This window comes from Chelonoidis abingdonii, chromosome 3 (genome assembly GCF_003597395.2).
Source record: "Chelonoidis abingdonii isolate Lonesome George chromosome 3, CheloAbing_2.0, whole genome shotgun sequence".
NCBI classification, from domain to species: Eukaryota; Metazoa; Chordata; order Testudines; family Testudinidae; genus Chelonoidis; species Chelonoidis abingdonii.
In genome coordinates, this window is record NC_133771.1 from 88873545 (window position 1) to 88891137 (window position 17593).

At 39.8% G+C, this 17593-nt stretch overlaps 1 protein-coding gene across 1 annotated transcript in view; it reads right to left on the bottom strand.

Moving 5' to 3' along the window:
• Nucleotides 1–17593, bottom strand: part of REV3L (REV3 like, DNA directed polymerase zeta catalytic subunit) — a 250580-nt gene that overhangs the window by 100917 nt on the left and 132070 nt on the right. Inside the window, exon 5 of the mRNA XM_075063888.1 lies at nucleotides 12142–12238. Coding sequence (XP_074919989.1) covers nucleotides 12142–12238 — 97 coding nt within the window. The remainder of the gene's footprint in view (nucleotides 1–12141; nucleotides 12239–17593) is intronic.

A 17593-nucleotide genomic window follows, 5' to 3' on the forward strand; every position in this document is an offset into this window, starting at 1 on the left:
GAAAATGTGAACAAAAGCTGGTTCAAATACAAACTCCCTTCTGATAAAGTCATAATCAGATAGCTTATGAAGATCTGCTCTGCTAAGGCGCAATTAAGACAACTTCTTTGCAGGAATTCTTGCTTCTCTCTCCCTGAAACTAAATTCTAGAAAAGGCCTGATTTATCAAGGTATAAAACACTGAGGTAGCATCTCTTCCTTATCCTGATTCTATCTATGTTGTAGAGAAGAAGGAAGGTGAGTCCACCAACAGGTCCTTCCAAATCCAGTGTGAGAGAGTTCAGCTGGTCTGAGTCCCTCGAAGTGCAAGCTCCCAGGTGAAGGGCATGGAAGCTATGGCTCAGTGCTTTGACATGTCATCTGAAAAGTCACTTCAGAATGCAGGCCTGAGCCACAGCAAAGGAGGTCTGCTAAAGTAGGCTGAAGGTGCTTTTAAACCAGTGCAACTTTTTGCCCTCTTCTCTTGTACCCTGAGCTCATGCTACCTCCCCACGCCAAAAATAACAAGGCCTGCAAGGAAAAAAAAAACGAGCTTTACTGCTTCAAAAGGCAGAGACTGTAATATGTTCTTTTTCTTAGGAGATAGGAAAAAGATTGAGGAGAGAAAAGGGGAAAAGTCTGTGAAGTTAGCTGAAGGTTATCAAAATGTGGCTGCTATTTGGTCTAATTTTCTTGAGAGAAGCTACACATCTATTTGTGCCAGCAGAACTGGGACCCAGAAATAGCACTTCTACACACTTTATTATCTGCTTTGGAATACCTAATCCATGAATTTGTTATCAATAGCACGATTACAAAGGCAACAGTAGTCATTAAGTACTAGCTCCTTAATAAAAGCATGGGAAACCAAATACCTTGCTTTGGGAGGGCTATTTATATAGCAAACAGACATGAAGCTATAGCCAAGTTACCACTGTCACCTATATTCCTCTTCAACTTATGGAGAAATAATCTTGGTTAAAATATCACTTATTTCCTTATTTTGGGGAAATATCCTGGGATCTAAAATAGAACTCCATTCAACTCTTCTCTAACTGATGTAAAGATGCATGTTAAACATTTCATCTGAAAAAGGGACTATCCCCTTAATAATATATTGTAGTCTCTACTCTTGGTATGTACCAGACAACAGTTCTAAATATTTAAAGACAAATACACCAGTGGACGGGAACCTAGAAAGTGACTCTTAATACAGACTGTTTACCATTATGCACATAACAACATTATTTCCTATCACTTGGAAGAAATGCATAACTTCCAGTTTTTTTTATTTTAAAAAGAACATACAATAGATAACTCCACAAATAGATTTTAAAGAGAGACAACAAAAGAACAGTCTCTGCTTTGGTAGCAATATAAAAAGAGAACATCCCAAGCATGAATAGATTTCCAAATAACCACAAATTCCCTTCCATACAACTTTTAGTAGAATGGACAGTTACTTAAAGAAATATTTGAGATTTCAGCGATATGAGAAGTTTATCTAGGATTTAAAAGTGTTCTATATTTTCCCTTTAAATAGACAGAGTCAAACACAAGTTGCAGGTCTATAACTTCTTGCCAATTTTATCATTTAAACAAAGCTATAATGTTGAAGATAAAAGTAATAATGATAACATTTCCCCTTCATTAATTTTGCTATCCTTTAAAATGAAACATAAATGAATTTACAACACTGTATCTAAAAGTTTGTCATGCTGATATGAATACCAGTTAGTAGCATTCTCTTTTCTTATGGGGCTATTATGGATGCCAATTAACTAGTTACACCACAGTATTTGAGATTAATGTTTTCCCCACTGCATTTTTAAATTCAGTTATGAATTGTAGTAAGTACATCAGGACTATTAGTCTTTTCAGAACTCTGTAAATCAAATGGAACAGTCAAGTGGCTTGTAATTAATACATTTGGTACAAGTTTAATAAAATGAAGAGGACGGAAGGGAGACGGCATACTTCATTTGTTACATACCCAGACCTAGCATCAGTGATTGAAAACCAATTTATTCTTTCATTAACAATGGCTTAAACATTAAAGAAAAAAAGAGCGTATCATAGAATATCAGGGTTGGATGGAACCTCAGGAGGTCATCTAGTCCAACTCCCTGCTCAAAGCAGGACCGATCCCCAATTAAATCATCCCAGCCAGGGCTTTGTCAAGCCTGACCTTAACCTCTAAGGAAGGAGATTCCACAACCTCCCTAGGTAACCCATTCCAGTGCTTCACCACCCTCCTAGTGAAAAAGTTTTTCCTAATATCCAACCTAAACCTCCCCCACTGCAACTTGAGACGATTACTCCTTGTTCTGTCATCTGGTACCACTGAGAACAGTCTAGATACATCCTCTCTGGAACCCCCTTTGAAGTAGCTGAAAGCAGCTTTCAAATCCCCTCTCTTTCTTCTCTTCTGCAGACTAAAAAATCCCAGTTCCTTCAGCCTCTCCTCATAAGTCACAAGCTCCAACCCCCTAATCATTTTTGTTGCCCTTCTCTGGACTCTTTCCAATTTTTTCACATCCTTCTTGTAGTGTGGGGCCCAAAACTGGACACAGTACTCCAGATGAGGCCTCACCAATGCAGAATAGAGGAGAATGATCACGTCCCTCCATTTGCTGGCAATGCATATACTTATACAGCCCAAAATGCCATTAGCTTCTTGGCAACAAGGGCACAGTGTTGACTCATATCCAGCTTCTTATCCACTGTAACCCCTAGGTCCTTTTCTGCAGAACTGCTGCCTAGCCATTTGGTCCCTAGTCTGTAGCAATGCATGGGATTCTTCCGTCCTAAGTGCAGGACTCTGCACTTGTCCTTGCTGAACCTAAGCAGATTTATTTTGGCCTAATCCTCTAATTTGTCTAGGTCCCTCTGTATCCTATTCCTACCCTCCAGTGTATCTATCACTCCTCCCAGTTTAGTGTCATCTGCAGTAGTATTCCAATCAAATGATTAAAGTTCTTCTGATGGTTAAATTATTTTAAAAAGTAGGAGGGAGATACTTGGTTATCATACTGTCAGCATCAAAAGGAGGTCTGTTTTTATTAGGTTAATTGCTGCTAACAGAAGGGTCAAAAATAATTGTTAAATTATTTCTCCCCCACCCATTCTGGGATGTTGCAACTCTTGAGTTTCAAATTATCCCCCAATTCCACATTTTAAATATGCAATTCCATACACACACACACACCATTGTGCACATAAACTTTCAAAGCTATGTATAGTAGTCATCAATATTTTGATTAAGGCAAAATACACCATACTGCTCTTCTTATCAGGCTTGCTCTATAATTAGCTATAGAAATATCCCTCATCAAAGGCTCTTAAGCAAAGTAAGCAGTCATGCATAAGAGGGAAGGTCCTCTCATGGATCAATAACTGGTTAAAAGATAGGAAACAAAAGGGTAGGAACAACTGTTCAGTTTTCTCAGTGGAGAGAGGTAAATAGTGTGGTCACCCAATGATCTGTACTTGGACCAATGCTGTTCAACATATTCATAAGTGATCTGGACAAAAGGATAAACAGTGAAGTGGCAAAGTTGGCAGACAATACAAAATTACTCAAGATAGTTAAGTCCAAAGCTGACTCAGAAGAGTTACAAAGGGATCTCACAAAACTGGGTTACTGGGCAACAAAATGGCAGATGAAATTAAATGCTGATAAATGCACACTGGAAAACATAATCCCAACTATACATACAAAATGGTGGGGTCTAAATTCGCTGTTACCACTCAAGGAAGAGATCATGGGGTCATTGTGAATAGTTTTCTGAAAAGATCCACTTAAGTATAGTGGTAGTCAAAGAGCTAAGAGAATTGTAGGAACCATTAGGAAAATGACAGATAAGAAGAAAGAAAATATAATGCCACTATATAAATCCATGGTACACCCTCACCTTGAATATTCGTGCAATTTTGATTGCCTCACCTCAAAAAAGATATATTAGAACTGGAAAAAGTAGAAAGGACAACAAAAATTATTGGGGATATGGAACAGTTTCCATATGGAGGAGAGATTAAAAAGACTGGGACTGATCATCTTAGAAAAGAGAAGACTAAGGAGGGATATGATTGACGTCTATAAAATCATTAATTGTGTGCAAAAAGTGAATAGGGGAGTGTTATTTACCCCTTCACATAACACACGAACCAGTGGTCACCCAATGAAATTAACAAGCAGCAGGTTTAAAACAAACAAAGGAAGTACATTTTCACACAATGCACAGTCAACCTGTTGCCAAAGGATGTTGTGAAGGCCAAAAATATAACTGGGTTAAAAACAGAATTAGATAAGTTCATGGAGGATAGGTCTATCCATGGCTATTGGTCAGACTGGAAATGAATGCAATCCCATGTTCTCGGTGTCCCCGAGCCTCTGACTGCCAGAAGGTGGGAGTGGACAAGAGGGGATGGATCACTCGATAATTGCCCTGTTCTGTTCATTCCCTCTGAAGCATCTGGCACTGGCCACCACTGATGGAAGACAGGATACTGGACTAGATGGACCACACGTCTCACCCCGTATGGCCATTTTTATGTTTATGTTAATGTAAGATACTCTCTCACTTAAGGGGCTGGGCACACTTTCTGAAAGATTCTCAAACCCTGTTACTCACACAGTCTCTAGACTGTAAATCAAACTGGATAGTTTATCACATTACCACTAATCCAGTAAATTGACTATGAAATCTTATGTCAGATATAATTAAATTTTTATGTGGTTAGAAGTGTTTCTTGTATCTGAGCGTAGCTCTCTAAGAAAATAATACAATTTCTGTTAAAGAGAAAGAACAGGAATTCAAATTTAAGACTGATGTTCTGTCCTTAACCCAGGTTCATGGCAGGAAAGCCCCTTCAGAAATCATAATGATGCAGAAAAGGCAGAATCAATAAATATTACTGTTCTGTATTTGGAAAGAAGCTGGATGATATATTCACAACTTACAATGATAAATATTACCTATTCCAAATGTAACTGGGAAGCATGTTAAACAGAAAATGCTAAGATTTAAACATTTTTAAAATATGCAGAAACCAATAATTTGCACTAAGAGTTTTAAAAATTGACTAACACTCTCATCCATTGATGTTGATATTTAACAAATTTTAGAATACTGAGCTAGCTTCAGAGGACTGGAAAAAACTAATTTTTGCCAATTTTTAATAAGAATAAACAGGATAACTTGTGTAACCAGGATGGATACTTTATATCAGAGTGAATAAATCATTGATTTTAATCACGATTTAAATCAGGAAGCAGGAAACCTTGATTTACATCTTTGCTTTAAATCTTGTTTCACATTTGTAGTTTTTAGTTATTTTTCAAGAGGCAAGCATTACAGGGGTCATTCAAGGCAGCAACTAAACACTACCTGGTTGAATGCATCACAAAGACATACTACTGTGACACATTGTCAAAATACTTCTTCAAAGCCTCCCTGATTCAAATAGCCCCCCTAATTGCCCTGATATCTGACTGCTTAAAATCAGCAGCCAACCGATTCATCTCATCACTCTACCCCTAGGAAAACATTTCCCCCTTTGCTTTGCAAATGTTATGTGATGCACAGTAGGCTGTTACGACCATCGGAATATTTTCCTCGGTGAGGTCTAACCTGCCAAAAAGGCAGCGCCAGTGATTTTTTAATCTGCCAAAGGCACATTCAGTCATTCAGTGCCTGTTGTTGAAGCGCTCTTTGCTTCTGTCTCGGTTCCCCCTTACTTCCATGAGAGCAAGGGGATGGTGGCGTTTCCCAAGATCTTTATGGGCATATGCCCATCCCCCAAAGCAATCTTCTGGAAAGAAATCCTAGGGTGCAGCTTTCTACATAGTCCAGTGTTCCTAAAGATGCATGTATCTTGAATTTTCCCTGAACAATCCGCATTGATGTCCGTGAAATGGCCCTGGTGATCCACCAGTGCCTGCAAGACCGTGGAGAAGTAGCCCTTTCAGTTGATGTATCCATCACAAGATGGTCTGGCGCCAAAATTGGGATATGCATTCCATCTATTGTCCTGCTACAGAATCCCATTGCTGCAACACCATCAATTATTTCATGCACATTACCCAGAGTTACAGTCCTTCATAGCAGAAGGCGATTAACAGCCCAGCACACTTTCCAACCGAAACTGATTTGTGACTGGCCAAAGTGGAAACTTGCTTTTCCACTGTGAGGGCAGCTCTCATTCCGGTGGTCCTTGTGCTGCAGGGCAGGGGCAACTTCTGCACACAGTTCCAGAAAGGTGGCTTTGCACATCCAAAAGTTCTGCAGCCACTGCTTGTCATCCCATACATGCACCATGATACGCGCTCACTACTCAGAGCTTGTTTCCCAAGCCCAATACCAACAGTCCACCATGTGCAGCTGGTCTGTGAATGCTAGCAGCAATCTTGAATTGTTTCTTTCCATTACACACAGCAGGGCAGACACCACAGAGTCTCTTTCTATTTCCCAGCTCATGAAATACTGCAGGACTAGCTATATTGCATTCTTATGCTCATCACCAGACTGGTCAGCAGTTCAGGATCCATGCTTTCAGGCAGAGATCACAGGCATACAATTTAGAAGGCCATTTAAAAACAGCATGAAACTAAGTCAGAAGCTCGTGGAACGATGGAATGGAAAGAACTGCATCACTGGAAAATGACCATGTCTGTGTGATGCATTGCGATTCAATCTGAGATCTCCCAGTGGCAGAGAGTGCCCAGTTGCATCATGGGTAGCTATCCCACTGTGCAACACTCTCTTTGTCGATGCAAGAACACTGACTGGGGATGGGCTCCGCTGACAAAAGGAGTGTTGTGTGGACATGCACAACAGATGTAATTAAAGCAGCATATGATAGTCAACATAACCATTTGACTTAGTACTGTACAACACTGATTAAAAAATTAGAACTATACAAAAATCGATGCAGCATATATTAAATTGATTTAAACTGGCTAACTGATAGTTATTGGAACAATTTACATAGATATGTTTTGGATCTTCCATCACTTGTAGTCTTCAAATCAAGATTGGATGTCCTTCTAAAATGATATGCTTTAACTCAACCAGAAGTTCTGGGCTTGATGTAGGTATCACTTGATAAAATTCTATGGCTTGTATTATGCAGGCCAGAATAGATTATTATAATAATGCCTTCAGGGCTTAAACTCTATGAATCTGAGTGATGGACAGAGTGCTTGATCTTATTATGGATTTTTGTGGCTGTCTTCACCAGAAGAATTTTTTTTTTTTTAAATGGGAAAATTTTACTATATACTCTCCTGCCAATCTGGGTGCTCAGAATAACTAAGTAATCTCAGCCCAACTAAACTAGAGTCTTGGGAAGAAGTAACAAAGACAATAGATGATAAACCAAGTTGAGGTTAACAAGAAGAGTAGATTCAATTTCAAAATATTTAAAATTTTAAAATGATGGGTGTGATGCTGCATCTTACACCACATGAGAGCCAAAATTCATAGGGTTAACACTAAATTTAAATTATAGACAGCAGATAAGCAACAGTTAGGAGATCTTCAGAATTCTCTGATAAATCAAGGTCTTCTGCTATGCCTCAATTTTATTTAAGCACAGATTTCTAGTCTAAAGCAGTGGATATGTATCATAGACCATGTCATTTCCATCTTCTTTATACTTTAATGTATGCATATAGATATAGGGCAGTATACTACATTGGGATTTTAATGGGACACTATAAACTTTTTTAAGCTCCAAAGTATACCGTCCTCCAAAATAAATCCCATTCGACATACCTGGATCATTCTGTGATTAATCAGACTGCCACAGGATTATCACAATTTCGCTTAAAATCAAAACTGTAGAACAAGTTTTCCAGATAGTTACACTTCCAGAAAAAGAAGATGTGCAGGGAAAATTCCTAACTATTATCACTTACACGAGGTGCAACCAGCAAGCACTGAAAATGCTCTCTGATCACTGGTCCAGGACCATTGCTTAGAAAACTTTATTAGACATTAAAGTATTTATAATGGATTGGCAAATTGTTTTTAGTTCTGGCAGGTTTTGAAATATAAGACCTTGACATTTTTCAGCATCTCCTATTTCAATTTTTTTCCTCAAAATTTGCAGTATTATTGGTTGTTAGTTAAGTAAAACTTCAAAGGTTCAACAAGACTTAAAGAGCGGATTTGTGTCTTTGTGCAAGGTGAACTACTGCAAAGTCTAAAGGTTTCTCAAGTCCATTGCTGCTGTTATTATGCACCATTCAAGTCCAAGAAACGCTACAAAGGCACACCTGAGTTAAGTGGAGAAAATATCAAACTATCTTTATCACATTACATAAATAGGTCTTTGTACTTCCTGATGAAGAATCTCCTAATGAGGAACTGCTTATTGCATCAACAGCAGCATGGGTCTCTAGTTGCCTCTCAAATGACTTTGTCCTTTTACGGCAGTTCCCACTTCTAGAAAATACTAACTTTTTGAATTTTGCTGAAATACTGAAAAGTTTCAATAGCTGACATTCAATACATATTTTTTCAGTATCTTTAGTGATATAAATACTTTAGAATAAAATTATTCTGACAGTGTGAAAGACACTTTTTATTATTTTTGCATAAAGCCATTTGAAATCTAAGTGTCTACATTTTTTTAAATGGCATATAGCTTTAGTTTAAGCTGTAATAATTCTCAAGATATACACTGTCAGGTGAGAATTGAAAACGGAGGTAAGGTATGATAGAAATCAGAGCAGTGTGATTTTCTGTTTAGTATCTCACAGACTCAGAACTAAAGCTAAATACTCTTGTTTTTCCAATGGTGTATTGCACTACTTCTCAACCATGGGTTGCCAACTCTTGGAAAGGGAGGCGGGGGAGAGAGGGGGTAAAGAGTCAGCAAGGGCAACAAAGAGTCCTGTGAGGCTTTGAACAAATTTTTACAGCTCTAAAGCAAAAGAAATAAAAGTTTTGAGAATAATTTCTGGACAACCAAAACTTCAAAGTTTGTGAGGTCAAATTTAGTAGCTGTAGGAGTAATTGTATTATACAGACGTACTGAATCATTTTTTACTCTTGCTATTATAGAAAACGTCAGGGAATTGTGAAAATTTTTGACTTTGTATAAGGGGCCACCAATCTGTAAAGGAGAAAGACAGGTATATAGTATTCACTAATATCTATAGTGGTTAGTGAAATATCAGAAGTTAACATGGTTACTAGATCCTTCCACGAGCAGTGATATTTTGAAATTGGTGCAGGACTTAAAAATAGCAAGCCATTGACCTCAGACCATTGTCATGTTTAGTTCTTGACCAGATGAAAACCCTCAGATTCAATCATCTACATTAAAAAATCCGTATGGCTGGCTTTACTAACTAAGCAGAAAGCACAAATCTTTTTTCTAGGTGAAGATATGCCCCCTGACAAGGTAGATCTGCAAATAAGGGAATAGCAAGACCTGTAATACCTGTATTGGGTTCACATATCATGACCTCTGTTGCCAGTTTGGACACATTATTATAGCAAAGCTCTGTCGTTTTTATTTTTCTTTAAAAATTTCTGCTTTAAAAAGGAAGAAAGAAAACTTGTGCACCTAAAATCTGTTCCACAGAATGAGGAATACTCTTGAAAAACTACATCTGGAGCAGAAGATTCACTATTTTTGGCACTTGTGGCCAGCTTCTAAAATCTGAAGACTCTCGTGTTTTACATGTCTCATTCCTTGGATAGACTGACTGATGACTGAGATCAGTAACCACTGTATTTTGTTTTCCTGTGACATAGAAAATTTGCAGAGCTTTGAGATGCCCTTCCAGTCAATTCAACTTATTTCTTCCAGAAGTCTTGCCTTCCGTTATCACCAACTGCTGATCAGGACTGCCAGTTCCCAGAGTTACTGAATCTCTGATCCCTTTGTAGCCTTCTTGAAGGTACTCCACTTAGGTACTTTTTCAGGCCTCTAACAGTCAACTTTCTCCAGGCAGGATCGCACAATCCTTTCTCTTCAGACCAGGGACTTAGGCTGCAGATTCCTGCAATTCACTGCAATTATCTCAGTAGGTCTGACTTTAGTATAGGACTTTTATTTCTGAACCTGCATTTCTGTTCTCTCAGGGGAAATGACAGAGTTAGCCAGTGACCAGCCAACTTTTATAAAGCAAAGTATTATTATTGCAGACTAAAAGCATTACAGAGATAACACATCTTAAAAAAAACAAACAGCTTATGCAAGTGTAGCTTACCAGGCAGTCATCCGTCTTCCATATGGAGACTGCTAGGATTTAAAGTACTTTACATACTCCACATGGTCTGCCTCTCTTGGTCACAAGTCTAACGTCAGTTCTTGGATTAAGGATGAGTGACCCACTTCCTGAGAAGAGCAGTCTCTTTATACAGTTTACAGTGCTTTGTATGCAGGCCTATTGAACCAAGTTAAACCAGTATATGTTATTTCCCAGGACAGAGGGTGTAAGGGGAGGGCAGGAGTGACACTTCCGCAGAATTGTTACCTGCATTAGGGATGTACATTAATTATCCACCCAGTGTTTTTAGTTCCTGCAGGAAAACTTTTAGCTCCCCTATTTAGTCAGGAATACAATCACTCAATAAAGATACATATAACATTTATAAAGTTGATACAATAGTCTTTAAATATTCCATGTGTCCATCGCATCTGTCACAAGGACAATGGCCAATGATTTGTCTTGTGATCTGATTAAAATGCATAAGGATGGATGCATAAGGAATAAGCTGAATTGGCAGAGAATTTTTGTAAAAGCTCTCAGTTCTTGAATGTGTGCATTTAATAGATCTGAATAGTTGACAATGCTAGACCCCTAGTACCACACTTGGACTGTAGCAAGTGGTTCTCCAAAGTCAAGGAGTGATGGATCCCTGGTACTGAACTTGGTCAGCCAAGACTAATCCAGTGACTGTGGTGCTACTTAAACCAGGCAACTCGATGCTATAGTGAGTGGATCTCCAAAGTTGATGCTGGATTTACAGATAGCCAGTCTTAGTCAACCAAACCTAAAGAGGCTCATATATCAACAGGAATGTGAGGTGACTCTTCCACTTTTGTGGGTTCAGATGATTTCTGAAGTGCTACAGGCACCCACCTTTCTTCTCTTCAGAAAAGTGGACTAACTATAGATAAAAATAGCTCTTAAAGGGCAGAAAAATAAAAAATGATAAAAGAAATATTGAGAACATCACATATGATTCAAGCTCACTGCACCATAAAGGATTAGAAGGAACTGAAAAATAGTTGACGTCACTCCCTTTATACCCTCAAAATCCTTCGTCCAGTGAGGAGGGAGAGATGAGTGGCACCAACACAGTCCTCACCAGAAGATTCTGGAAGCTCACACCACAGGTACCTTGATCCATACAAGTAGGAATATGCAGGAGCCACTCAAAGAGGATTGAAAGGAAAGGAATGATCTCAAGCTTTCTGAAAATGTGAGCAGATAAAAGACCTGTGAAAAAGTTTAGAAGGTGGCTCAGGGAATGAATCTGCTGTGGTACATTAAATAGCTCTAAGCAGCACAAGGTATTTTCCACTCTCTTTTTCGTCTTCCTTTTCTGGAGAACACACAAACATACACACTTCTGTAAAGCTGTTGCAACCATCCTTACAAGCAACTGACTAAAGAGTGGGAAACTCATGGAAGACTAGAAGAGTGCAAGAGACTTTAAAGCTCTGAATGGTTGCTGCTGTCTTTAGGAAACAGCAGCTAAGTGGTAATTACAAAAATATGAATTTATCAATGAAGAGGTAAGTATTCTCTGAAATAACTTTTTATTTGATCTTTAATCAAATGCCAATAATTGGAAAGTTTATTTTAAAAATAACTGACACCTGAATTTTACATTTGCATTTCAAGTTTTATACTACAATGAGTTTTTACAACCAAGAAACAAAATCCTGAAAAAAAGATGATGGTTAAATGAGTCCTTGTCATACAAAACTAAAGTAACACAAAAGTATTACCTATGTCGTGACTAATTTTTGCATTCTTTGCACAAAGAAAAATCGCATACTGGGATAATTAAAATTAAACACTGGAATTCAGAGGTCATTCAGGATGAATATATTTAACTGCCTGTAAGCTTCTGTCTTCTCTACGTATTAGTGTTTTGTTTTGTTTTTTTAAAGTTGTTTAGACATGCTGACCTTGGTATTTCATCCTCTTCCCATCGAAAAAAAGTTCCAGTAATGGAATTTTCTGGCAAATGATCTTTGTAACATCCAATTCCACCTAAAGTATCACCTAAAACCAGAAACATATAAGAAAGCACGTTAGTTTTACAATACTTTACATTTTTATTTGCACACTTAATTACCCTTTTAAAGTTATAGGTTTGCACTAGCAATACGAATGCTTTTGAAAGAAGGAAAGAAATGCTTTACAACATAGGCTTCAAAAAGGAATCATACTACCCTTTAATTTACTCAATTTCTCTACCTATGAATAGATTCATGTGGACACACACTAAAAAAGAAAAACAAATATTCACAGCATATGATAAAATCATTAAAATTAAAGCTGTAAACTACTTTTCTTTTTTGCTTTTTATGTGCGCTTCCAGGGAAATTATTTGTCATCTCTGATCTAACCTCCCTAAAGATTCCCAAATGCCTGAGGTCTCAGCCAAGCTCTCAATAGAAATCAGATACCAGATAAAACTCTTAACATTACTTAGCACTTTTCGTCTGTCTTATGCCCTGAATGGAAAGAGAATACACAATGTATTCCAGATGTGGTGTCCATAACAGAAAGTAGAAATCTGCAGTGAAAGCAGATGGTGTCTGACCTGCAGATAAAGAAAGGACTGTATTAGTTTGCTCAGAGGTTTCAGTTTAAGGAATTGTGCTCCAGGGTCAAGTTGACGGAAGTGCCCTCTGAAGATTTACTACCTCCCCTCGGTCTCCTTCTGGAACTTAACTCTTCAGAGGAAGGACAATGAAGCACACACAAGGCAGTGGCACTAGAAGCAACAGTTTTGTTTTTTGACAACAGCAAAAAAACACTCTAAAAAGAGTAGTCAAGTCTCCCACTTCCATACTAAAGATCAGCTTGGATCTGGGATTTTCTCAACTTTTATTGGCTTGTGGCACACACCAACAGGTTTTTTTTAATTCAATTTATAGTCTTCAACAACAAAATCTTCCATATTTGTTGACAAAGATCTATTACTGATCTAGGAGACAAGTGTCGGTCCCTTCGGTAAATATATACTTAGATGAATGTAAATACTTTTTTTCTTCAAAATTAGTTGCATGTTCACTGATACTCACCATGCATCATTTAGAGAAACAGCTTCATACACATTTTCAAATACACACACTATAGAACTCAGTAAGCATTTATGTTTTAAAGGTATAGTACTGAATCTGCTAAATAAGTATTTAATAAACATTTTACCTGTAGACCACGTACTAGGAAAAAGAATTTTACTTTGAAAATGTATTTTTTTGAAACAATAATGGTTTTAAAGCATTCTTGCCCCTATTTTTTTTTTTAAAACAACATCCATTTGCAAATAAATTAAATATGTAAGGGTCACTTTCAGTAATAACCCAATCTGTGTCTATTTTAAAGAAGTTATTTGTGAAGATTTAGGGGCACTCCTATAGTCCTCTTTCCACTCCTGGAATAAAGTCTAGCCCCTACAGCAGAGGTGGGCAAACTTTTTGGCCTGAGGGCCACATCTGGGTAAGGAAATTGTATGGCGGCCCATGAATGCTCAGGAAATTGGGGGTTGCGGTGCACAAGGGGGTGAGGGCTATAGCAGGCGATGCAGGCTTTTGGGATGGGGCCAGGAGGTTGGGGTGAGGGTGGAGGGGTGAGGGCTCTGGCTGGGGATGCAGGCTCTGGAGTGCAGGAGGGCAGGACCAAGGGGTTCGGAGGGCAGCATGGGACTTAGAGCCGGGGCAAGGGGTTGGAGCACTGGAGGGAGTCAGAGGTGCAGGCTCTGTGCAGCACTTACCTCAAGCAGCTCCCGCAAGCAGTGGCATGTCCCCCCCCTCTGGCTCCTACATGGAGGCATGGCCAGCCAGATCTGCTGTGCACTGTCCCATCTGCAGGCTCCCCCTGCAACTCCCATTGCCCATGGTTGCTTGGGGCAGGGGCAGCGTGCAGAGCCCTCTGGCTGCCCCACATGTAGGAGCTGGAAGGGGGACATGCTGCTGCTTCTGGGAGCATACGTGGAGTAGAGCAAGCCCTGGATCCTGCTCCCCAGCAGGAACTTGAGGGCCTGATTTGGCCCCCGGGCCGTAGTTTGCCCACCTCTGCCTTACAACGTCTGAGAACCCCTAGGGTTCATAGCAAAAGAGCAAACTCAACTCCTGAAGACTCCGGGTCTTCAGCAGGTATGGCAGAGGGCACCGTCCCCCTCACTAATATACCTCAGTGAAGAGAAGGGAACAGACACATCTGCTTCCTCCAGACATATGCAGGCAAGGTCTGAGAATACCACATTGCCCCTCACCATGGATCTGCCTATTTAGCAATCACACTTCCAAAATGGTACAGCTGTCTGAGTAGCAGGACTGCCTATGTAAATCAGCCATCTTGGTTTGATTCCCACAAACACAGGTACAGAATTGATATTGGATTTGCTACTCCCTGCCAGGACAATCTGTGGTACTGCCCACAGGGGAAGAAGAAACAGGAATGTGCTTCATTTGGCTACCCCTACTCTCCCCTTCCAACCTCTCCTCCATTCAGAAACTAGATCTCTCAAACTTAAAGATGAGAGAGAAATTAAGGGGCTAGCCTGACACAGTTGTTTTTTGTTCACCCTTCCAGGTGATAGACTAAAAATAGCAGACCTGACAAGGAACTGGGAGGCGAGGCAGAGAAAGAGATTAGAGCCCTGAAGACCTGTTTCCACAGGTAATGAAACTTGCCACAACTCTTTAACCCACCTACAAGCCAAGTGTGACATCTGAATGTTGTTTTCCTCTCCCCACATTTAGACAGGTCGACCTCTGAAGGGAGGACAGAAGAAGAGAGTGTTCCCTACATCTAAGTTCCCTGTAAGCTGTGCAGCCGTGGAGCAGGCTACCAATGGCCACACAGGTGGGGAGAGGTGCCCCTCCCCCAGCCCGGCCCAGCCAGCCCTGTCAGAGCAGCCGCAGCTATGGAGAGGTGCCCCTCCCCCGGCCCAGCCCAGCTGGAGCTACCACGTCAGTGGAGAGGCGCCTCTCCCCCGGCTCAGCCCCACCAGAGCTGCTACGGCCGGGGAGAGGTGACACTCCCCCAGTCCAGTTCAGCCGCAGCTGCTGGGGAGAGGTACGTCTCACCTGCCCCCAAGAGAGGGGACTGGGGATAGTCCTCTCTCCCTCCTGCAGCCCTGGGGCAACCTACATCCTAAACCCCTCATCCCCATCCCCACCCTAGAGCCCGCCCCCACAAATGGAGCCCCCAACTCCTAGTGATTTTAGCAATCCAGGGTACCATTTGTTCCACTTCCACCAGCCTCTCTCTATTTCTATTTCCCTTGCTCTGTAAAAGTTTCTCAGTATTTCCCCTTAACTCCATCTTTTCTGTCATTGGCAGTTCTATCTCAGCAACTGTTTTGTCTTTTTCTTAGCTTCTTTCCTCCCTTCCCATCAGACCCAGGCTTAAAATGCCACATTGAAGGCTGTTCGTTAGTTTCCCACATGATGCAGGAGAGCCTGGTCAATGTAAAATTGATGGGATTCTGAGCCTCTACTGTACATCCAGGCTACCTCAAGAGGAGACTACAATCATGATTTTGTCATTTAAAAATGATGAACCTGAAGGAGAACAGTATGTTGCTTTAATATTGGAAAATGTAGTGGGGTTACCCCCCGCATCCCAACCCCCTGCCCCAGTCTTGAGCCCCCTCTCACACCCTGAACACCTCATCCCTGGCCCCATCCGAGCCAGAACCCTCACCCCCTGCACCCCATCCCTCTGCCCCAGCCCTGAATCCGCTTCTGCACCCCAAACACCTCATCCCTGGCCCCATCCAAGCTTGCACCCGCCCCCAGCCAGACGCCTCACCCCCCCAACATCCCAACCCTCTTCCCCAGCCCTGAGACCCCTCCCACACTCTGAACCCCTCAGCCCCCCCACCCCCGCCACACATCACTTCTATATTGGTGCACATAACAAAATGAATTATGCACATGGACTTAAAAAATTAGAGGGAACACTGTCTTATACCCTATTTGCCTGCCTCTGTGAGGCTCTTTTGGTATCTTGGGGAGAATGCAAGTACCTGATCCTGCTTCTCCCCTATTCTTCCCAATGACTGGATGTAGGGCCCCATAGATTATTCCCCTTGAAGATCTCTTCTCCTTAGCTGAGCTGCAGTCCTCTGACCTCTCATTGCTCCAGACATATAGAACAGCAAGATGGTGGAATTATTCCTGAACGTGGAAAGGTTAAGGGTTCCAAGAGCTTTTTAGATACCTTTAAAATAAATAGCTATAAGGGGCTTCATAACAGGTCTGTTTGTCTGTCTCAGGGTGGATAAAAAGTGATGATTTTTTTTAAGTCAGATTTTTTTTATTTATATCAATTTTTTTTATTTTGTTGTTTAAACTGTATTTTTTAATTTTTTAAAATAAACTAATTTAAAATGAAATCCAAATTTATTTCAAATATATATAGGCCTAAACTCATGATAATCTCTTAAAACAACATTTAAATAAAAAATATATATGCTGAATCCCATGGGCCTCTGTCAAAAACTTTTGAGTTAAAGGCTGCTTTTCAATATACACAAAGAATGGGGGAAAATATCAAACTTTTAAAATCAAACTTCAAAAATATGGCACAATATGTCATGTACTATATTAAAGGCTTGTTTTGTTTAATAAAAAAAATTTATATACTGTTTTGTGTGTTGAATTAAATTCCAGTTACCATCCTAACTGAAGAAAAAAGAAAAAGTTGATTTTAATCAACACTTTCCACTTGGTGATTTAAAATGTCTTGATTTGAGAAAGAGAGGGAGAGGGAGAGAGAGAGAGAGAGAGAGAGAGTGTGTGTGTGTAAAAATAAAAAGGGAACAACAATTTAAAATCATATAGATTACTATTTACCATTTCTGATGCAAATAATTTGTAACAATTCCTTTAAACTCTCATTATTTTGTAGCTCTGACAGATAAATACACAACTCTACATTTTTGTTTAAGTAATGCACTGCAAATGGATTGGTAGCTGTTTTCTAAATCTCAGTCATTTTGTCTCTCTCTCTTTCTCCCGACCCATCAAAATACTAAAAGCATTTAACACATTATGGATTAATCATTTTCAAATTATATTTTTATGTCATAGGAATTTGATGTTTCCCAAAAGTACAACATGCCAAACTGATCTTTCAAAAGGAGAGTTAAAAATATCTCCCTTTCTCAGACGTATGCATTTCAAATTTCAACCTGGAGAAAACAGCAGTGGTATAATTAATTAAAAGCATTTTCCTTAAAAATTTTGTCAGAGGAGAATAACATAACCTAGCTATAACTTTATGGATGTACCACTACAATAAAGAACAAACCACAAAGAATCTAGGGCACAGCAAAGAATGAACACCAAAAGTATTTAAACAATGCAATCAATCAATTAACCTCTACATGAATTCTTC